General features: G+C 40.8%; 1 protein-coding gene across 1 annotated transcript in view; it reads left to right on the plus strand.

The window, feature by feature from the left end:
• The window catches only part of Frmd6 (FERM domain containing 6), a 79,322-nt gene extending 72,318 nt beyond the window's left edge, over positions 1 to 7,004 (plus strand). The window contains exons 13-14 of the mRNA XM_026391083.2: positions 1,931 to 2,022; positions 4,088 to 7,004. Of these exons, the coding sequence (XP_026246868.1) occupies positions 1,931 to 2,022; positions 4,088 to 4,372 (377 nt within the window). The 3' untranslated portion in view covers positions 4,373 to 7,004. The remainder of the gene's footprint in view (positions 1 to 1,930; positions 2,023 to 4,087) is intronic.
• The last annotated feature ends 16,780 nt before the right edge of the window (positions 7,005 to 23,784 follow it).

Here is a 23,784-nt window from a genome sequence, read left to right on the forward strand (position 1 = left end):
TTTGTGTATTTCTATGTTCAACTTTTATAAGGTTGTTAATTTTGTAATTTAAGTAGAAATAAAATTTAAATAGGATGGCTGTTTTAAAAAATTATACACAAAAAAGTTTGTTGAAATGTTATTTGTAATACCAAAAAAAGGAAAAGAACAATAAATGGTTAAATTATACTCTTAAAATATCATCCAGCCATTACATATGAGATTTTCAAAGAATATTTAATAACATAAGAAAGATAGGTAAGGAAAATAGTACAAATTGTATAAAAGTATGATCTAATTTTTAAAAAATGTTTATATAATAAAAGAAAATACATAAAAATATTTACCTTTTCTCTGTATGATAGGATTATGGTGACTTTTTTCCAAATTCTCTACAATATGAGCATGTAAACATTATTTTTAAAACACTGAGCTAAGGTTGAGTAGGAATGAAGGATACAACTCTGCCCTTCTTTTTTAAGAAGAGTAATGGTAGGTCAGAGTTTTGAGCATCTAGCTTGATTCTGACTTTTTTTTTTTTTTTTTTGTGGTGAGTGTGGATTTTGGAGAAGAGTATTTGCAGGCATGATATCCAAGGATACATTTAAATTCACAAGGAACCATACCATGTGCCAGCCCAAGTCAACACATTCCTGTAAGGATTTGTTTAAAGGTTTAGGGCTCTTTCCAAGATAAGTGTCTTTCTCAAGAAAGCCTCTACAAAAGCAATGTGTACCAACCCCTAGAACATGAGCCTCACCTGAGAGTTCTTAAACTGTCCACATGTTTGCCAGGAATGTTTTTACATTTCATATTTCAGTTGAACTGATTATTGAATCCTCACTGTACACAAGGCATCTGCTGAGTTCTGAATCATTGAGATATTTCTGAAACCTTAAGGAATAGAACACAAAGAGCCATTTCTATAGGCTACTGGCATTGGTTGAATAAAAATCCCATTTCTTGAGATTCTTTCTTTGTGAGGTTGGGTTTACTTTTCCTAAGCCATTTGGCCTTGTTGGAGGATCTAGGGCTTGACCTACTCATTTTCTTTACCTGTCTCACTGGTGTTCATTTACATCTCCAGTTCTTGTCAGTAATTTTAGCTTCTGAAACTTTTTTTTCCCCCTCAGGGTACTTTACTTACATGCCACAGTCATAAAGGGAAATGTCAGCCCTGGTTTCTGCTTCTGAAAATGTGTCAGATTTTCCCTGAGCACTGAGGTGATTAGGGTCTATGTTGATCCCAAAGACTGGCACAAAATCCTCACTATGGCCTCCCACCTTGGTCTCTTCCTGGTGGGATCTGTAGTAGGAGATTTGTGCCACAGTGGCCTCATCAGCCAAGAGGAGCTCCTTACCCTTGTCACACATTCACTGTCAGGCATCAAAACCAACACTAGTGAACAGATACTGTTATCAGCCCCAAGTTGTAAGAGGAGACTAAGACATGGGGAGACTCAGTCATTGGCCAAGATACACAGATACTTCATTATCTGGCCAGGTTTCAGCTCAGACCTGTCTGACTCTAAGACCAATCCCCACACCTAACGACCACCTTTCCAAGTGGAAGCAAACCTAGAAGGCCGCATCCTCTTCCCCAGGGGGTAGACTCAATGTTGGTGATATGTGGAGGAGGGAGAGGCTTCATGAGATTTCACAGAGACCACTTTATACCTGCATCTTTGTCTGTTTCTGCTGTTGTCATAAATAGCTTATTTAGAAGTTTGTTTTAGAAAATTCTAACTCTAAACTTCTTTCTCCACTCTAGCCTCACTTTTATGCACTACCCTCTTTTCCTGCAAAAGCATATGTGCCACCAAAGGGTCACAGCAAGGGTCCTCAGTAATGATTACTATTGGATTTTTCTTTCCTAGTAGTAGCATGTGTCAGAATAGAGTTGTGAATAATCTGAAATATTCATTGTTTTCTTTTCTGTATTTTACCTCAGGGTTGATTGTGAAAGAAATTGGTTCTTCCACATCCAGCTCTTCAGAAACAGTTGTCAAACTTCGTGGCCAGAGTACTGATTCTCTTCCACAGGTACAAAAGGAATTCAAAATTTTAAGTTAGCAACTGGAATTTGAGAAAATTTTAATCAGGAACTATTTATATTTACATAAATGAGCAAGAAATTAATCCAAGGAGATGATTCTTTTCAGATACATATGTTTTTGTTTTATTCTGAATTTATTTTCATCCTGTTAGTTCCACTTATTTTTAAGGTGGTTTTTATTTTCATAAATTGCATATTTTTAAGGTGGTTTTTATTTTCATAAATTGCATACTCTCTATAGGTGGAAGTCTATGGTCTTCAAGCCTCAGGTTAACAGTGTGTGTGTATGTGCACAGGCATGGTGCGTGTGTCTGTGTGAGCAGTAGGTCTCAGAAAACCTGAGGGAATAATATTCTTGTTGGGTGTTTTGTGGCAGAAATGTTTCCACACTCTGGTTATTGCATTAAGATTGAATTTTTAAAGTATACTGAACTAGAGCATTTGACAACCTGTGATCACTGTTAAACTATTAAAATGTAAAAAGATATAGTAAAAGTACTCTGAAACTTAGGGTTTCAGCATTTGGATTTAATCTGCCTGATACTGCTATTCTCTGAGCACTTGCTCCTCCTCCTATGCCTTTCTTGGGCTCTCTCTGTGTTGTGTATGTATGTATGTGTGTACTTTCTCTTTTTTTTTTTTTCTTTATCTCTTCCTTCTTTTTTCTTCCTTCCTTCCTTCTTTCTTTCTCTGGCATTTTGAGTCTCTTTATCCCCTGCTTCTTACCCCTTTCTTCTTTTTTTCTCATATTTCCTCTTATTTCCATCAAAGTATCCATAATATAAAAATGACATTTATTAAATATTTTTCTGAAAATTCCAAGTCATTTTTACTACCCTCTGCCAGCAATGATTAATTGGAGTTCAAACTCAAGTTAGACTGTGTGGTTTGCAGCTTCACCACCCAGTGTTAACTCTTTTGTACAGAAAACTGTCCATGAGACTCAGCTGAGAATCAGATATCACACCTACACATGTGAACATCACAGATACATGTGTGTGTGCCTGGAGGGCTCGTGGGGATGATCAAATGATCCTTTGTGTAAGATCCTGTTGGAGCCTGGGAAGACTGCATCATCACAGAGATCATCCTGCACGAGTGGTACCACTCAGATGTGACACTTGGTAGCAAAATGTCCTGCAACTTTTACAGCAAGCAAAAGTGATACCTTGTTCTAGCAAGGCTGTCCTTTTTAGTATGGAGCAACAACAGTTAAAGATATGATGCCTGGTTTTCTTAATCAGCCCATTAAGAATCTTCCATTCCCATAATTATCTGAACCATTTTTAAACATATTTATGGGATAATGAGTTCCAAAATCTGCTACCTGCAATAAAGCATTTGGCAAGACACAATTTCTGAGCATTCAGGAACAGCCTCTCAATCTTGGTACTGGCCTCTCAACCTTTTCAGCACCAAGAACACTCTATACTCTACCCAGGAATTTTGGCTTTTTAAAAACTCCTTCTTTGAATTGTGCTTCTTGATTGATAACTGTTTTGTTTTATTTTGTTTTGTTTTCTATTTACTATTAAACTGATAACAGACCTCAGCACAAGAGTGTAGTTGTACTGAATTGCCATATCCTGGTGAGAAAAGCAAATAGTATTGTTATCTTTACAGCCTTAGTTTATGATAATTGCTTGATTTCTGAAACGCTGGGGATAGTTGGATTCTGTTGAGTTTGCATTTCTTTGCTTTGGGTTATTTATCTGTTGATCTTTTAATGGAGAGAATAATAGCATTTGTCTTCTATAGCTATTAGGAAAATTAAATGGCTTAATACATGCTAAGTGTTTAAGTCAGACTTGACACATAGCAAGTGCCCAGTAAAAGTCGGCTGCTGTTGGTATCAGTGGTGGTGGTGGTAGTAACATGTTTCCCTCACAGAGTCTCAGAGGCCCCAAATCTACTGATTGGAAACCACTTTCTAACATATAAGGATTATTTAGCTTTTTATGTCTTTGTACCATCTCTCTTGCAGGGCAAACACGCTAACCTTTCATTTAGTCTAGACTCCTAAAGTAATCTCAACCTTCCCTTATTTTTCAGACTGTATGTCGAAAACCAAAGACTTCCACCGACAGACATAGCTTGAGTCTTGATGACATCAGACTTTACCAGAAAGACTTCTTGCGAATTGCGGGTCTGTGTCAGGACACTGCTCAGAGCTACACCTTTGGGTGTGGTCATGAACTGGACGAGGAAGGCCTCTACTGCAACAGCTGCTTGGCTCAGCAGTGCGTCAACATCCAAGATGCTTTTCCAGTCAAGAGAACCAGCAAATATTTCTCTCTGGATCTTACTCATGATGAAATTCCAGAGTTTGTTGTGTAAAGGACACCTATGTGCAGCCAGGTGGGCAGCCTGCTGTTTACCAGCGGCTGTGGAAGTCATGGGTTCTTTACATATTGTGCCATATTTCTTCACCCCAACCATAGCTCTTTCTTTATAATATTTGTGATGGAAACAAAAGCCTTGGGACAATTGCACTTTAAGTATTATGCAGAGGTTAAGGAACTACAGAGAATGTACAGCAAGACAAGTGCCCAGAAGTTTATTGATCCTTTGGAAGGAAATGTGCTTTACAGGTTACCAGGCCTTCAAACTGTTGGACTGTGGTGTGTTTGTTTATCTGTTGTTTTTTACTTCAGTAAATGTAACATTACAGTTTTTATTACATGAAAGATGTTAGGCTTATATGTTTGCTTGTAAAAATTTTTTTTAACCTCTCCCTCATAAAGTGCTCATGGTTTAAAGGAGGAGAGGGAGGGTTCTCTCTTCTTGTAATGGAGAGTCCATTGCTTGGTATATAGCCATTGCTGCCTCACTGAGGATGTCCCAACGTGAACACTAATGAAGTGGTCACAGTCGCATGGTTCTAGCAAGCCAAAGATATGTCCATAACAGAGGCACCCACACTGATAGTCAAGAAGACGTGAACTAAGCAATAACCAGAAGAGTGTGCACACAGGGATGCCTGTGACTCCTTCACACGTGATAAGTTTCACGTCCTCCTCTGTGCTCTTCCAGAAAGCTCTGGGATTCAGTTGAGTTCCTCCTTGGATTAACAGATGAGTTGTACTCATGACATAATACATTTTGTGGCATTTACAAAGCTGGTGTCTGTTGAAACAATGGGAATGTCTCAGAAAACGTACCTGGTGGTGTTCTGTTTGTTTTCACTTTTCAATTATCAAGAACAAGTGATGGTAATGCTAGTTTCTGCTTAACCAAAATACCCTAACTATATGTATATATTATACATATATAAATACATGGGATTATGTGTGTTTATATGTGTTTAAAGCTTACTAACTCTTCATTTTGGCTTCCATAACTATCTTGCATATATAAACTTCCTTGTTCAGTACTGAGGATACATCACTGAATGAATAGTACCTACAGACAATCAGATGATATATGTAGAGTTAAGAAGACTTTTTCCTCATGTGCCTTTGGCCATGATTCTCAACCCTGACTGCATAATAGAATAATTTGGGAAACTTTTAAAAGAACTAACAATGTCTGGGTCCTAACCCAGACCAATTAAATCAGTCTCACATGGGTGGGACCCAGGTAGAATTTCCTTTAGGTTTTCCAGATGGAACTAATATGAAACGGGGTTGAAAGCCACTGATCTGGAGGGTGTTTTTTGTTAATTTTGAAGTAAAGGTGTACAGAAGAAGTTAGTAAACAAGAAAGGGCCATTTTTAAGACAGTGACTGTGTGCTGCTGTTATGAAAATGAAACCAAGTCAGAAGGATAAATCTATCCACCTTTTGATGTACAATAAAAATGTTGTTGCTTGTGCTTCAGGAGAGAACTTCATAGCACAATGTCTTTCTATAGGATGTTTTTTAATGATTTAGTATTTTACAACATTTGTTTACCATATTTTGATAAACCATTTTTGCTATTTGCCAGGTTTTATTAAAAGAAAACTATATATTATTTTCTAAAGAAAGTCATATTTTTGTACAAAATTATGTTTTCAGGTAACAAAGAAATAGATTTAGGGGGACAATAGAATATAGCAGTGTTACTGTCGATGGGAGTCAGTATTAAAACTCGTGACTGCAAACATGCCCCACCCATGCTGCCCTTCATGTAGGGCACAGCAGCAAAAGAGCTCATCCAGTTAGTTTCACCTGACACTTTAAGAGGAAAACAAAAGTCCTGTATAGTCCTATGGTCATGAGATTATTTTGTTTTCATCAAATGCTTTCAAAGAACCAAAGTTTCAGATATCAGAATGTATAAAAGTATCTCAGTCTATGTATAAAGAATAAAAGAATGAAGAGATTGTTTAATGATTTTTATTTACAAGTCATTAAATAATCCACCATATCTTGTAGATGTTTAAAAGTCAAATCCTGGTCAAGTTTGTACTCTGAAGAACCCAGATCATAATGCGGTGCATTTCCTTAGCCCTTAATGTTTCTTGCAGATATTTTTTTTTAAGTATTTAATTGAACAGGTAGCACCTTATACTTTTTTTCCTCTGCTTCAGCTAGAGTCAGACCTTCAGGGTTTTGCCATCACTGTTGGTGGTTTTGCACACCCTCTTTCTAATTGGATTTGTGAATAGTCTTGTGGGTTTTCAAAAATTAGACATGCTAGGGAACATTTTTGCTTTTCGATCCACTGTTTGCAGCAGAATTATATATGTGTGTGTATATGAAAATCCACTTTGAATAATCTACATTTTTGTATTTGGAAAATGTTTTAAAAAATAAAAATGGAAAAGTATAAAGCTGTTATTTATTCTGCATTTGTTACATATCCATTGCTAGTAAATATACCAGTTTGGTATATACTGCCTCTATACATCATCTACATTTGTATTTGCAACAATGAGCTTTATATCTACATAAACTGTAAATAATCCTTTCTGTGAAAGGATCATCATATCAGGATGATACCAAAAGTATGTAAAGAAACTGCATTATTTTGTAATTATTTCTTATAGGTGTTTCATGGTAAGATTAGTAGTCAATAAAGTTACTTTTTTGCCTTTAAAATGTCTTTTCTTATTAGAATTTCTCGAGCAAGAAGCATGAAGAAGTGCATGTTTTCTTTCTGTCTTTCTGTCCTATGATGGAACATATTAAAGGACAATCTAAAGGACCCTTGTGATAAAATTCCAAGCAACACAGTCCTGTTAGTGATGATGGTGGTAGCTGTCACTGGGCACCACCATGGCCAGGCTCTGTTTGCATGTTCTATAACTGCATGTATTAACTCATTTAATCCTCATATTCCCACAAGACAGGTGCTATTTTCATTGTCAAATTAGAGGGGAGGGAACCAAGGAGACTTTTCACAGTTTCTACCAAACAATGTGTAATAGAGCCCTCTGGCCAAACATGGAATCCAAGAAAAACTTTTTAGTGGGAAATTACTCAAGAATTTTGCAGAATAACTGATAAATTTAAGGAAATTGAAGCCAATGGAAGAAAATACCTGTTTAGCCACTCTGCGTCTGCTGCTACACACATCATGTCAAATCCTCCTTCCCAGGAGTTGTCACCCTCCTCCTCATTTCACAGTGGAGGAAACAGTTAAACTGCCCAAGATCCTGCACCTGGTACAGCAGTTTTTCTACCAAAAGCTTTTTCCTTTATATATACCATGTTATGTGGTGCCCTTAGAGAAAGTCAGATCTGAATAGAGATGACAGACTCACTTTGGTAGTGTTAATAAGTAAAATTTGTTTACTGATTTGGTGACTTTTTTTTTTTTGGTTAAGCACCCATTATGTGCCAAACGGAGAAGAGACTGATAGAGGCATTGCTTTGACACAGAGAAGCAGTAAGGAGCTGACAATGAGGAATGGAAGCCTGGAAGATATGGAGGTTTTACTGGAAAGGCCATCCTTGAATGGGGAGTACTGGCAGGATGGGGTGAGATGTGCACCATTCAGGCAAAGGCTTAGAAGCAAGAGAACAATGGTCATTGGAGGACCTCATGGGACCTCTTGCTTGAGTCATCACTCTAGCCTAGTCACGGAAGGCCCTGGATGTCTAGAGAAGGGCAGCAAGTTGTTTTGTTTTTCCTAGATAGCAAGGAGCCACTGAAGGGAGTTGCAAAAGAAAAAGAACTGGGCTGGCAATGTAGCTCAGTGACACAGGGCTCACCTGGCATGCAGGAGGCCCTGGGTTCCATCTCCAGTATCTCAAAAATAAATAAATGAAAAGGAGAAAGATTTGTGTTTGAGGTTTGAGAGAGAATGGGAGCAGTGCTTGTAGAAAATTGGGAGGGGGCAATGAGAATAGAGATGGCCAGGGTCTGAAATAAGGGTGTGGTGACAAGGAAGCAGAAGCCAAAGACTGATACACAAAAGTTGTCCTTTCCTAAAATGCTTGACAAATAGGCAGTTTTCCTGTGCTTGGGAAGACTAGAGTTAGCTACTGCTTTAGATTATGAACTGAATACTCTGTGTGAATACTTTGAATGTTAGAAATTGGCACAATGGCCACATCCACTTTAGTCCACAGCTACACTAGAATGACCTAGAAGGCATTAAACAGCAATACTTAGAGCATCCTAGCTCAGAGATTCTGACTGATTTGATCTGGGGTGTTTCTGCAGATGACACATGTACATCAGGGTTGCAGCCTATTGGTCCATATCTGAACCCGAACGTGGTAGGACAGCCAGGCTCTCTGCCTCCAAAATAGTGTGGGACATGTTTGGGTGGGTCTCCAGGCTGTCCAAATACACGCCATTTTGTGAGAATGGCATTGTTTTATCAAGCTGTCAGAGAGTGAAACAAAAAAGTTCAAGTGAGACACTGAACTCACCATTTCAGAAAATCTCAACACCCCCACATTCTAGAGAAGAAGGTCTTACATGCATATGACTATTGGGCTAAATATAAGGGAGGAGGCTATGTAAGTAGAATAAAATATTTTAAAATCTCCCTGTCATTGTTTTATTTGCCTCATCATTTCTCAGATGTTTTGGACAAGTTGATCCCCACAGAAAGGTATAATGAAAATAAGCTAAATCCAAACGGCCCTTTGATTCTGAACACTTGCATTTAGAGCTTAATGGAGGAGCCTGACCTCTGGAAAATCCTGCTCAAATGCACTGAGCCATTGTAGGTGACGAAGTAATATACTCTCAAGAGATGAATCGAAGTCTATAAACATGGAACAGCTATAATTAACTAATTTGGTACTTAGGGTGGGTGTTTACCCATCTGGTGTCAACTTTAGTCAGCTGAGGTCTCCTCAATTCATTATTGTCATTACTTAAAGAGATGGATTTCATAAGAACAAACAGTTCCCAACTTAGGGAGGAATTATGTTCCAAGTTTGCTTCTAAATTGGTTGTTTGACATTTAGAACACACATCTTCAAATTCCCTAAGTAGCCCACAAATGCCTATTTAACCTAGAGATTATTAGAGCTAATTTTTTTCCTGTGCATTAGTGACATATCTGTCAAAGAAAAGGCCCATGACATAAATGAGGTAGGTGGAGTAACCCAACAACCAGCTACAAGTATATCAGTAGCTCCATCTTCAGGTTTTACTTCTCATGGTTCCACCATGCCAAACTATAATAAAAGTAGAGAAAGCATCAGGCGGGCCATGCCACGATGAAGCAGCCCCAAGTCATCGTCCTCATCAACAAGGATTGCTTCTGCTGCTTCTCATCCACATCCCAGACCCCAGTCTATGGCTACTCAAGGCTGCTGTGCCATCGTCAGAAAGTCAGCTAGACAAGACCTTCAACTTCTGATCCACAGTGGTGGGAGGAAGAGAGTAGGTCCAGCTTTAAGAAACTGAAGCTCCAGAATATTCTTAAACCTCTATCCCTGAAATGCACAGTAAGAGTAAGATATTGCAGAGGGAAGTCAAGGACCCCAATTGGAACCTTAAAATGCAATAATATGAACATGTAAGACCCTAATGTCCACTGGAGGATTTGAAAAAAAAAAGCCTAAATAAATCAATAGACCATGTTCCTCAAAAGAAAGACACAATTGTGTAAATGTCAAATTTTCCCATCAGTTCCAACTAAAATTCCAAGTGAACTATTTCAGCCACGATGAAGCAATAAGACTAGCTTTATCATCCAACCTTAAATAACTTTAAAAAAACAAAACAAAGAAAATATGTATAAAAATGTTTTTAACCCAGGCTCTGGTTAGCCTCTTCTTCCCAGTGGGACTGTGAAATTTGCTCTTCCACAATAGGGTTCTGCATGGCTGGTTTAGGATGGGGTGGGATTTTCAGAATCTCCTGGAAGCCTCAGTTTAGCTCCTCCCCAGCCGTCTTCCTAGTGCCTCTCTTTCCTGGGCAAGGGCTCCTGTCGAAAGTGGCCCCGACTCAGTTGTGGACTGTAAATGGTCCTCAGTTCTTCCTGGTGCTCTCATTATCTTCGACTTCCACTTCCTCCCCACTGAACGGGGATGGTACTGGGTTTCCTGAAGGCGCACGGGCTCCAGCCAGGAGAGGCTCCCCTGCCAGCTGCTGGCTGGCCTGCCCGTCACTGCTGCAGCCTACAGAGTTGTCATACACATAGTGCTTGCTTTGGGTGTGCATTCTGGGTTTCATTCCTCATCCCAGCTTCTACTGAAACTCATTGTTATTGCTGTTATTACCAGAGCAGTCGACTCAGCCCCTGCCTGTCCCTCTGGCTGGGAATTGGAAAGGTCCTGGAGCTCAGCTGCCTCCTCTTTCACCTGGTCCTGCAGTCTGAGATCCCCAAAGCCCCAGTGCTCTGCCCTCTTTCCTCTGTCTCTCAGGTGTCCCCTCTACTTCACCAGAGTGAGATGGCAGGGAGGAAGAACAGGAGGACCTAGGCCCTCTCCTATGCTTGGGTGCTCGGCATCTCTCATCACTGAGGAGTTCCCTGTTTTCTCAGCCAACCTTTCCATCCAGTGGCTTGATTCCAGCAGTCCACCGATTCTCTTGATGTACCTCATTTAGGACTTCTCTCTTTTTGTTTTGTTTTGGTTTTTTTTTTAACCACATTTTTAATGCCCAGGCGGAGATCAACAGGATTATGCTTGTATTTTCCCTCTGCCTGGTAGCCAGGTTCACCAGGTCTTTTCATTCATCATGAACCAAACCATGTTTTCGGAATGCACTGAGGACACGTCTGTCCTCCTGTCTTGAACTTTGCTGAGTCCTGCTCACTTCTTCTCTTTAGGTGCTTAATAAAGCATTCATGCAGTGTCACTCCAGAGGACCCACAGTGATGCTCTTTGACACTGTGAACAATGGTCACTGTCTGCTGGGCAAACAATTCTGCAGGGCTACACTGAAATTGAGAGCTGACTATGTGGTTGGAAAATGGAATGAAATTCCCTTTCCTTTTTAATGCCATGAACTAGGTCCTGACAAAGCTTATGTTCCTGAGCCAATAAGCCACTGGATGGTAGGAGGCCCTCATCAAGAGAGCACCCAGGCATTGACCTGGCCCTCTCCAGTAACAGGAGATGAACACTTTCCTGTGGAAAAGTCTCCTTTGGATCACAACCATTTGGAAGTTTCCACCAAAAATTTGAAGGAAGTTAGTTTGCACAAACTCAGCAATTTCATTTTTAGGTTTTTACCCTTTAGAAATAAATACCTACTTTTAAAAAAAAGATTTGACAGTATTTATTTGAAAAGAGAAACATGTTGTATGATCTGAGTGTCAAGTTAAATCGGCACAATCTTATTTGTGACATAATATGCAGCAGTTAAAAATAATAAACAGTTTAGATGTACAAATGTTAACTGTTGTTGGCCTGTGTATAAAAAGAAAAATGAAGTGCCGTACACTAGTATAGTAGGAAAGCACATGATTACCTATGTGTGTTTAAATGTAAGTGCATGACAAAGGACTTTGAAGGAGATCTAACTAAAGTATGGCTAACTCTGAAGAGCAGAGTGACTGAAGACATGGGAGGAAAAAGATGGCACAACGTCCAACCCAGTATAGCTTATGGCTCAGGAACACAAGCTTTGTTGGCATTTGGTCCATAGCAAGGAAAAGGAGCAGAGATTGTGTTCCACCTTCCAGCACATTGTGCAGTCACTCAGTCTTTTTTTAAAAAAATTCTCTTATATTACATATCTTCTCAGGAAACTAATTTCAAAAAATGCAGAGAATGAAAACTTTTTTAGAAGAAAAAACTATGATTAATATTTTCAGAGACAAACTATTATGCTCAGAAAATTGGAGAAGACTGACATGCAGATAAAGGAATAAAAATAGAATTGTAAGAGCTCTTCCAAAATGATAATCAATAAAAATGAAGAAAAAATGTGATAAACAAAATAGATATTTCAAAAGAAGAGGTGGAAGATAAAGGGAATCTCTTTAAAAGCAGAACAAGGAGACAAAGAGAAGGACAACAGAAAAAAACAAGAAAATGAGAGAATTGTAACAACCAATGGTAGGTATTAAAAGACATATCCATAAGATAGACAGCTTCTATACATAGGTAACGTGGAGGGGGGATTATACAGGAAAATTTCTCAGAATTGAAAGATGCATTTCCAAATTGGAAAAAAACTGCAAAGAATACCCAGAAAAGTGAGTATCATAAAGACCAACCTAGAATGCATCCTCATGCAACTTGGAAAACATCCTAAAAGTTCTGGGAAGAATGTGGGGGAAATTTGATAATGCATGCATAGAACAACTAAGCAAAGAGAAAGTGACTAACTCTGAGAACAAAATGTTGAAAGAAGACATGTCATCATGGTACACCACATGGCTCAGCAGTTAACCTTTGCACAATCCTTATGTAAACACAATATCAATTTAACAAAAAATATGGTATAAGTATTCGAAGGGAAGAAAATTCTATGTGGAGGGGGAAGAGAGGGGAAAGGTATGTCAAGGTGCTGTTTTCTCATTTTTCACACTGTGCAGTTGATACTGTCCCGCATTGAAAAAAAAAAAAAAAGATTTGTAAATGTTCTAAGACCTGCACTTAGACACATGGAGGTAAATATTTCTCTTGTAAAACAACTTCAAATGTTGAAAGCATGGGTGTTGGGGAAGGAAGAGAAGCTGCTCTTTTTTGTTAGACTTTGTAGTACCTTGACATTTAAATTATATGAATATACTACTTTGATAAAAGTAAAAAATAATTTAAAAATTATTTCAGTAGCCGTGTATGGTGTTAACAACACGAGTCTCCTGAGAGCCATTAGGTGAAAAAGAAAATGGAAATAAATAGGGGTGGTAGTCGTTCAGTTTCTGTTGTGGGAAGTGGACTGTTGGGAGTGAACAAAGCACGTGGTGCCCAGCCCAGGAGGGGCAGCTCAGGAGGCAGGCTCTTCCTGGCATGCGGGTTCTTCTGGGAGGTGTTGGGCTATTAATAAAAAGGGCCTTGGGAGCCACATGAGAGACGTTTGTAGTGAAGATGCTAGAAGGTGAGACGGGTCACCTTCTCCATGCACACTGGGAAGGGTGGCATGGATGCCCAGTGAGAGCGATCTGGCTCCGGTTTCCTTGGAGACAGCAGCCAGCAGATGGGCGTCTGGTAACCCAAAGCCCTTGTTGAAAGGGCCCAAGTCAGTTGCTCCACCTGGCACTGGGGCTAAGGCTGACTCGGGTTTCAGCCACAGGCCTCTGGGGGCTTATGACAAAAAGTGGGGCTGAAAGAAGCTGGAACCTGAGACCTGGTATTCAGAGGGAGGGGCTGGAGACACAGAGGTGAGGATCCTTGTGTGGGGTTGGGAGAAGAGGCTAGCTAGGAGACTGTGCATCAGTTTTGCCCCTAGGTCAAGGGTTCACAAATTTGAAGGATTTTCAGAATCTCTAAAGGAGGTTTTTCAATGTATAGATTTATTTCCAGGCCTCCTGCTGATCAGAGCCAGGTAGGGCCCCTGGTTCTGATGTTCCCATACATACTTCTGACCACCCTTGGAAACGGCTGTGTCTGTTGTAGACAGTTCTTGACCTTACCGTCTCTATCTGAGCCCTTACTTTCCTAGAATTTCAGTTGCTAAAGTTGCTTCCCAAATGCCAGGGATCTAAGAGAACATTGTTTAAAAATATGCCTTTTACTAGGGACTTGATATCATCTCTATCACAAATTCACTCTATAGGAGAAGCAGGTGTTCTCCTGTAGATTGTTGTCAGTTTTCATTCTCATCCTCCATCTTCCATGAGAACCTCTGAAAGGTGATTAAGAGATTTACAAATAGTTCTTTCTCCTCGAAGGTCTCAAAAGGGTGTGGTGAAGGTCAGGTCATCACTGGTGGGAAGGCTGCTGGACTTTTGCTCAGCCCCCAAGAGGCACAACCCCAAATGAAGACATCCAAATGGGCTGATTTCAGCTGTAGAAGACAAGAGCTCAACTTTAGGAACCTAGATTCCTTTCCCACTCAGTTCACATGGTACTGGGATAGTGGATGGTGGAGAGCTATGAGAAGCTTTTCCTGCTAAAGATGAATGGAAGGTTGCAGCTGGATCGTTTTATCTGAGTCACTGTGCTGATACTGTATTCAGCTGCCTGGAAACTGCACAGCTGATTTCCCAGGTGGGTTTAGGTATTCACTAAAGATCAAGACCATCCTAATCCAAAATCCAAAATAGATTTTTTTTATGATGAAGAAGATACATGGTAAACTTAGATATTGAGAGATAATAGAGCTTTAGCGTTAAAAATTGTACCAGGTTGTAAATTGGGCAGAGCCCATGCCTCCCTTGTTCATAGCATCACCCTCAAGACCGAGGACAGTGCCTGACATAGAAAGAGTGCCCAATAAATGTTGGATTAAGCAATGGGTGAAAGTCCTATAGCAGTGTGCCAAGGTGCCAGATGGGCCCAGTAGAAACCAAAAATAAGTTCTCTCTACCTGGGACACTCTTCCTGGTACTTCATTCTAATCTTAGCTGCATGACCACCCTTCACCCCACCCCCACTTCTGAAACTGCCCTCTTCATTGCATCTCTACTTCAACCCCATTCATTTATTAATAGCACCTGCCACAATCTCCAACTCTCTCACTTACCTATTTTATTTCTTATTTTTTGATTGCCTGCTGGAAGGCACCTGGAAGCCAGAACCTTCTCCATCTTGTTAGTTCCCCCCAGTGCCTAGCATCTAGAATAGACCCTAAGTACAGCAGGAGTTCCAGGCCTTGGGTTGAAGGAAGACAGTAACACTAGATTATAAGAAGAGAGAAAACTTTTCTCAATTCTGAAACGTATTTTAAGTGGTTCTGAAAGAATATGGTCTTATGGTGGATTTTGCATATCTACTATCATCTTTCCCTCCTAACCCTCCCCCAAAAACTGCTAGAGTGGGGTGTTCATGTAGTAGATTGTGTCTCAGCACCAAGGAAGGACAACCAATGGGGAGTATCTTGAGCAGTGAGTTTAGCGGCCTCTAAATCCAAGATGATTTTACTAAGTAACGAGGAGGATGGAAACATATCAAAGGGAATAAAATAAGGAAACCAATGCTCAGAAATGACTAGAAGGAACTTGAAGCATTAAAAGCATCCAGAGTAGGCAGGGCCAGCTTGGAAAGTCTTGGCTTGGAGACTGCCCCAGTTTTGGGCCACTGCTTACAACATTGTTTAGAGTGCTCCCGCACCACCCAGAACCATCAGAACCACTCAAAGAGTTGGCATGAAATGCAGATTCTTGGACTCAACCCCCATGCTTTGAATGGGCCTCCACAGGCAGGGCAGGTAATCTCCTTTTCTAATAAGCACCCCCAACACACACACACACATACACACACACACACACACACACACACACACACACACCCTACCACAAGACTATTAAGCAAGTGGTTCTCAGACATGACAGGTGGAAATGGGAGATTTCCCTTGGGACCTAACCTGACTCCAGACAGCTTCTGGAGTGTCTGCCCCATGTCTATTACAAAGGCAAAGGGAATCCCACAAGCCACTGCTGGACACTGGAGGAGCTGGATGAGTCTGAGTGAGCCCTCATCCCCACCCCAGGCTGCCCTGCATGTGGGGCCTGGGAGAAACCAGGTCTGAGCTCTTCTTTGGAAGATCTACTGCCTCTTCCTAACTGCAGCCTGACCTCTGGTGGTCAGAAGAGGTTTGATGGGAGAGACCCAGAGTGGCCTTGTGTGGTTCCAGGGGAAACTTGGAAACTCTTAGAAACTTAAGAAACTCTGCCTGTACTCTCCTCAGAGACGTTCTCCCCCAGACAGGGAGTAACTGAGGAGGTGCTCATGCGCATTTCATGGATTCTCCAAACTCCTTGCTCCGCCTCTGTTGCTCACTCATTTCCTTGGCTCCTCTTCACCTGGACATCTGCAGGTGGCATTTTAATTTTAGTTCTGCATTTCTTCCAAGGGAGCAGAAGAGAGAAAAAAGAACAAGGAGTGACTGGGACTTTTTCATAAAGCATTAATATTTTTCAGGGTTGTGTGTTTTCTTGAGGGAGGAGAGTGGCCACAGTGACAAACTGGCAATCCAACCCACCTATGGAAGAGGTGCGTGTGGCTTCCATTATTCATGTGAATGTCTTTCTTCTCATTGGCCTTGATCACGCTCTGGCACTCACCTGGCTGCAGGACCTGAAACCACCAAGGATGGAGCCAGCTGGCTGCACTGCTGCCACAGCCCCATCCCTGTCCCCCTGGGTCCTAGTGTGGCCAACCTTGCATCCAGATCCATAACTTGCTCAACTTGCATGAAAATGTTCATAAAAACACTTAATTTAGGGGCTCACATTGTGGCTCAGTGGTAGTGCACTTGCCTGGCATGTGTGAGGCACTGGGTTCAATTCTCAGCACCACCTATAAATAAATAAATGAAATAAAGGTCCATCAACAGCTAAAAAATTTATTTTAAAAAAACCATTTAATTTAAAGAAGTTTTTTAGGATTTGATAGCCGGTACACCTGGATCACCTGAATTTCATGATAAATAGTTGAGTACTTTTGCATTTCTAGAATTGAAATACAGAGTCCAATTCAAGGAATTATTATTCTTTTGACCACTGATCAGTAAGGTAAGAAAGGTGAGTGTAATGATGGTGGTAAGGCAGAGACGTCACATGTGGAGGAATGGAGTAGCACATAGCCTCAGCCTGAGAGTGCAGTTACAAGCGAACTGTGTGGAGTTCATATTTTCACCATTTAACATGCTCTACAGGACACCCTCTATAAGACATCTGTTGAATTGGATGCTAGGAAGACAAAAAAAAAAAAAAAACCACATAATTTTTTAAGTAAGATTTGTCTTACTGAAGCAGTGGAAAGAGCGTAAAAATTATCAATCATGAACTTCTGTGGCATATTTAGCTCTTTGAATTGCTGCATGATTAGTATCATTGTTGATCTCATTCATAGAACCCATAGACTCTTATTTGTTTCTCAGAATAATTCTATGTAGGGGTCCTACTGTAATTCTCATTTTGTAAATGAAGAAACTGAGTCTTGAGAAAGATCAGATAAGTGTGCCCAAAGCCAAATCACTAATAGATGGTGGAACCGGTGCTGGAATCCAGATCAGCCTGGCTTCAGCACCCATGCTTATCCACCAGACAGTCAGGACCTCCAAAGTCTTTGACATGGTTTAGATACGAAGTGTCCTCCAAAAGCTCATGTGCAAGACAATGCAAGAATGTTCAGAGGTGAAATTATTAGGTTATAAGGTGAAGCATGGTCAGGGTGCTAATACACTGATAGAAATTAACTGAGGGGTAACTGTAGGCAGGTAGGGTGTGGCTGGGGGAGGTGGGTCATAGGGAAAACCTTTGGGGTTGACGTTTTGCCCCTGCTGAGTAAAGCGAGCTCTCTGCCATCTGGTTGCCATGTCCTAAGCTTCTTTCCTCTGCCCCTCTTTTCTGCCACGATGTTCTGCCTCATCTCAGACCCAGAGCTATGGAGTGGGCTGGCCGTGGGCTGAACCTCTAAAACTATGATCCCAAAATAAGCCTCTCCTCCTCTACATTGTTCTTGTCAGGTCTTTTGGTCATAGTGACAAAAAAAAAAGCTTATCTAATACAGGCTTCCACTTCTAATCTTGTTTTTTCTGCTCTCAGGCTTAGCATCAACTTCTCACCCTCTCACTTGAAGAGCTGTCTCTACCCACTACCTGTCCCGACGTCCTTTCCTCCAATATCAGAAGATACAGTACACTTCCTCCTGTCAAGCCTCATTCAGCACCACACCTCTCCTCCTGCCCTCCGAGAATTACAGCCCCTATTTCATTCCTCTTGGACCTTCAAGCCATCACCCTTGTTTCTTCCCTGCAGGTTCATACATATGCCCAAATCACTCCTTTTCTAAACAAGCGTGCAAAACAACAACAACAACAACAACAACAAAATAAAAGCCTCTTTGCTCTGTACCCAGCTCAGCTCTGCCCAGGTCCTGCCCCACCAACCCCATCCATCACCCACCTCCCTCCACCCCTTTTCCTCCAGAACCTCCCAAAGGGTAATTTCTCTCCACCTTTTCCACTTTCTCAGCTTCATTTACAATTCCTTTCACTACATTCTGATTTCTGAAACTTCCTCATCATCAAATACCATAGAGGTTCCAGTCTTCATCTTGCTGGGTCTCTGCTGTATTTGAAACCATGAAGGTCTCTGATCTTTTGGTAATGGCATCTCCCCTGGTTCTCTTTATACTCAGAAGGCCATTCCTCTTTGTCCTTATGGACTTCTTTTTTGCTGCTTATCTTTTATTATTATTATTATTATTAGTAGTAGTAGTAGTAGTATTTTAATTGTAGTTGGAAACAATACCTTTATTTTATTCATTTATTTTTAAGTGGTGCTGAGGATCAAACCCAGTGCCTAGCATGTGCTAGGCGAGCGCTCTACCACTGAGCTACAACCCCAGCCCTCTTTTGCTGCTTATCTTTTAGGTGGTATGTTCCCAGAGTTCCCTCCTTACCCATTACTTTTCTTCCTCTTAGCTTCCTTCCAGGACAATCTCATCCACTCTCCTGGTTTGAACTACACCTACCTGTTGCCTTCTCCCAAATCAGTATCTGCAGTCTACATCTCCCTTAAGCTCCTGCTGCCGGCTGGTCATCTCCACCTGGATGTCCTCTGAGCACAGCAGACTCAACTGTACAAAACCAAATTCACCACAAGACTCCTTTCTAAATCAGCACTTCCTAAATGTCTGTTTCATCTGGTGATGTCACCATCTAAGCTAGAAATCACTCTTAATACCTGACATTCAATTGTCTGATAGGGTCCTCTTGGTGAATCTTCTAGATGCCTCTCTCTCGGTTTTGTTGTTGTTGCTGGTGGTGGTTCCCCCCTCCCCACCCAGTATCCTAGTTCTGGAACAATTGTCTCATTCCTGAATCATGCAGTAGCGTCCTAACCAGTTCCCCTATGGACAGGAATATCTTTCCTAAATCTCTTCTCCACCTAAGGGAAGAGCAATCTATATAAAATATGAACCATCTTCATCAAACTCTCAGTGGCTATCTACCATTTAGAGTCAGAGCTCCAGTTCTTTTGTGAGATGCACAAGGAGCCCTATGATCTTGCCACGGCCTATGATAGGAGCATCTTCTTCAATGACTCCTCATTGCCCTGTCTACAGGACAGAACATTCTGTGGTCACTTGCATTCTGCAGTTCCTCATTTCCACCCCTCAGGTGTGGTTCTCCAAGGAGAAGTTCTTTTTTGCACCCTAGCCCCACTCCTCACCCACCCAGTTAGCTTCTATCATTCATTCCTTAAAAGCCACTTCTTACCAACCCTCCTCTCCCCCTCAGGTTTCTGTTCGCACGATTTGTCTTGTGTCAGTGCCACATTTCATCAAGCTTTCATGGGCATGTGATAATGCCTGTTTTGAGTGCAGGACTTCTAATTAACCTTAAGTGATCCAAATATTCTCTTGCTTGCTAAGTGAGATTCGTGAGCTATCAAGGAAGCATTACAAATACTTGGGGTGCCATAAACTGCCTTTCAAAAGCTATTTAGATTCTAAAATGAGAAGGAAAGATGTGGAAAGAAAATGAGTGCCCCTTCACTAGAGGGCTACATGGAGGCATGGCTCTGAGGACCGACAGGATCACTTTAGCCCAGGCCTGAGTATAAATGAGAAGGGGTGGGAATTGAAATCCACACCCATTTCCTAACACATAACCACAACCGTCAATGCTGTCTGAAGTGGACATGCAGCAGCAGGGAACACGGGGGAGATTTAAAAGCCACGCCACTGAGGTTACAGGAAAAAGATAAGGAATGCATTCACATCTTTATGGGACAAGAGGAATGAAAGAATTTTAGAGCCTAATCAGGACTCAATTCCCCGACCAAGGGCAGGATACTTTAGAGTTAGGAGGTCTGACTCTAGACATAGAACCAAGGGCAGCACCAAGGCACGCAAGTCCTGCGGCTTCCAAGCAGCTCTACAGGGTCTCCCTCCTTCGTCTCCCCTCCATCCGTCAGTTGTCATCCGTAGCAGAATCTCCTTTTCTGTCCTTTGGTTTATCCCCACCATTTTAGGAGTGAGGGAGGCGATTTTTTAAAAAAATAAATACATTTTCATTTGATTTAAAACAGGCTGGGTTTCAAGTTTCCCTGCTTCACTAGCTTTTGCCTTCTGAAAGAAGAGAGTCGTGTGCCATCTTGTGGCCGAGGGCAGCCATAACAACGGTTTTGTACCCACTATTCCGCCTGGGTTCCTTGGAGCAAAGCTCTGGAAAGAGATCTGGTTGGGGGCAAGAGCAGTCCGAGTTTACACAGTGGAGAGACGGATGTCACTGGGAGCTGAACTGGCCAGTAGTAATATTGCAACAGGTCCAAAGGGACTTTTTCTTGTCTCTCAACTGCTAAGATTTCATCTTTAGCTGCCATTTCCCCCCTAGGTAATAAATGGATTTTGATTGCTAATGGCCTAAAAATAACAACCTTGCACTGTGGCCAGAACACCAGACTGAGAGCGAAGACACCTGGCACCTAATTTCCCCTGTACCACAGCTTCCCAGGTGATTTAGCAATAGAGGATAATAGAAAAGGCACTGATCTGGGGCCAGGAGGTTCCAATTCTGGCATGATCCCAATCTGGTGTGTTACTTTAGGAAACTGTTCTGCTGAGCGCCATCCCGCTCTCAGTTTCTTCTTCATAGCTGCCCTTCATGATAGTGTCCTACAAGTGGGGAAACTGAGGCTCAGCGAGACCCCAGGAGTTGTCCAAGGTCCCACAGAGCCAGTGAGTAACGACTCAGGCGGGACTTGATCCAAAGTCTGAAACTCAAGTTTATAGATCTATTTAAATTTGTTTTCTGTTTTGTCATTTTTTTAACGTGTGAATTAATACGTTGTGGGGATCAGACCTAGGCCAGGTGACTTGGGTTTTTTGTGTCTCTTGGTGATAGGACAAGCCCAAATTCTGTGAGTGCTCAACAAAGCTGCAGACACGGTTGCCTATTAATTCCCCGTGTGTTCTCACTGCCCCCCCAATCTAACATTGTTTGTAGGCATTTAAGAGATCCAACTCTTGAGCTTCAAAAACCATGTCCTTTGATTTCTGAGATAAAAGGTACAACCTAGAGAGAGAACACTGTCATTCTGCTGAGGGATTAAAAGGAAAATTAAATCCTTTATAGGGAAGACAAGATGTTGTGTGCCTCTGATGTAGCTAGCACTGCTCCCAGGACCGTGCCCAAAGGACAAAGTGCATGTTTTATCATCTCCAATTTCCCCACTGAGAGAACTCAGGCACAGAGAGGTCCAAAAACTGGTTTGAGATCATGCAACCATGACTTCCACACAGGCCTTTTTTCTTAAAGAACTTTATGTAGGTATAATTGGCATTCAATAGACTGCATATGTTTAAAGTATAAAATTGGATAAGTTTTGATTGTATAAACCTGTGAAGCCATCGCCACACCCAAGATAACGAACATATCCATTATCCCAACACTTTCCTCATTTCCCTCAGAAATCCCTGCACTGCCATCCCCAGCCAACCATCCATCTGCTCTGTCAGTGTAGTTTCCATTTTATACAATTTTATACAAATGGAAACATACGGTATGCCCTCTTTTTTGTCTGGCTCTGTTCATTCAGCATAGTTATTTCAAGATTCATTCATGTTGAATGCATACGCATATATATATATATATGATTATATTATATATAATATGTATATATAATATTATATTAGTATGGATACTTCATTCCTTTTTATTATTCGTATTTCTTTCTATAGATATACCATAATTTGTTTATCCATTCTCTTGGCAGTATATTTTTGGATTACATTCTGCTCACTGAGTCTGCAGGTTCTGCATCCTCAGATTCAAGCAACCACAAATAGGAAATGTTTGTAGGCCTTTAATGGTTGCATCTGTACTAAATATGTACAGACTTTTTTCTTGTTATTATTCCCTAGATGATACAGCACAACAACTTTTTATATAGCATTTCCATTGTATTAGGTATTGTAAGTCATCTAGAGATGATTTAAAGTACACAGGAGGATATGCATAGATGGTAAGCAAATACTATTCCATTTTATATAGGGGATTTTATATAGAGGACTTAATATTTTTGGCATCCGCAGATTTTGGTATTCTTAGGGGGTGCTGGAATCAATCTCCTGACATTACCAAGGGATAATTGTATTTCCATTTGGGGGTTACTATCAATAAAGCTTCCATGAACACTGATGGGCAAGTCTTTGTATTAGATATAAGCTTTCATTTATTTGGGGTAAAATCCTTGAAATGGAATGCTTGGGTTATTAATCAGCATATGTTTAATTTTTTAAAAACAGCTAAATATTTCCAAAGAGGCTATACCATTTACATACCAGCAGCATACGAGAGTTCTTTAGAAATCATGTTATGTGCATTATAAATATACCACAGGGACTTTCACCTTCATGCATAGGTAGAAAGAACCAATCAATTATAAATTAATAGAGGAGTGGAAGGGAATTAGAGGAAGGAGAAGGGGAGAGGGGAGGGAGAACCAGAGGGAAAGCAGGAGGGTCATGAACTGATATCAAATCCCATGCATGTGTGAGTTTGTTGGATGATCCCGACTACCATGTATAACTATAAAGCTCTAATCAAAATCAATAAGTAAAACCAGGGAGGCTGAGCTTTACTGTTCTTCTTCAGAGTTGTTTTAATTATTCTTGACACTTTTCACACAAATTGTAGAATCACCTTGGTAGTTTCTAACCCCCACCCCCCCACCATCCCCTGATTAAAAAAGAAAGAAAAGCAAAGAAGAAAATGTTCTGAGATTTTACTCAGGACCACGTTGACTATATAGATAAGGTTTGTCTCATTTTTTACCATCTCTCTAGATTCACAGGCTGTTTCCTAACGTCTGTATTTTGATAGCCATTGTTTCATTTTTTCAAAGTGTGCTTTGATCTTGGTTTTGGAGTTTTTGTTGGTACTGGTGGTGGTGCTGGGAATTGAACCCAGGGCCTTGCGTATGCTAAGCATCCTCTCCATCACTAAGCCACATCCCCTCTCTCCAAACTTATTTCACTTTTTTTTTTCTTCTCATGTTTTTTTTTTTTTTTTTCAGTCAGGGATTTTAAATGCAGTAACTGTTCTCCACCTTGACTAGAAATAGCAGGCTAAACAAACTAAGGATTTTTAATTCCGAATCCCATGTTGTTTCTATAAGAAACATAAAAGAGAATGGAAATAATGTTACCTTTTAAAAAATATATCTTACAAAAAAATAAGTTTTACTCCTGTTACTACTTTCCATAAACGCTTAAAATGCTGTCCCCCAACTCCTGACACAGTTGGATTACCACAATTCAACTTTAAAATTCTCAAGTTTTTGT

The sequence above is a fragment of the Urocitellus parryii genome, chromosome 6 (assembly GCF_045843805.1).
Source record: "Urocitellus parryii isolate mUroPar1 chromosome 6, mUroPar1.hap1, whole genome shotgun sequence".
Lineage (NCBI taxonomy): Eukaryota > Metazoa > Chordata > Mammalia > Rodentia > Sciuridae > Urocitellus > Urocitellus parryii.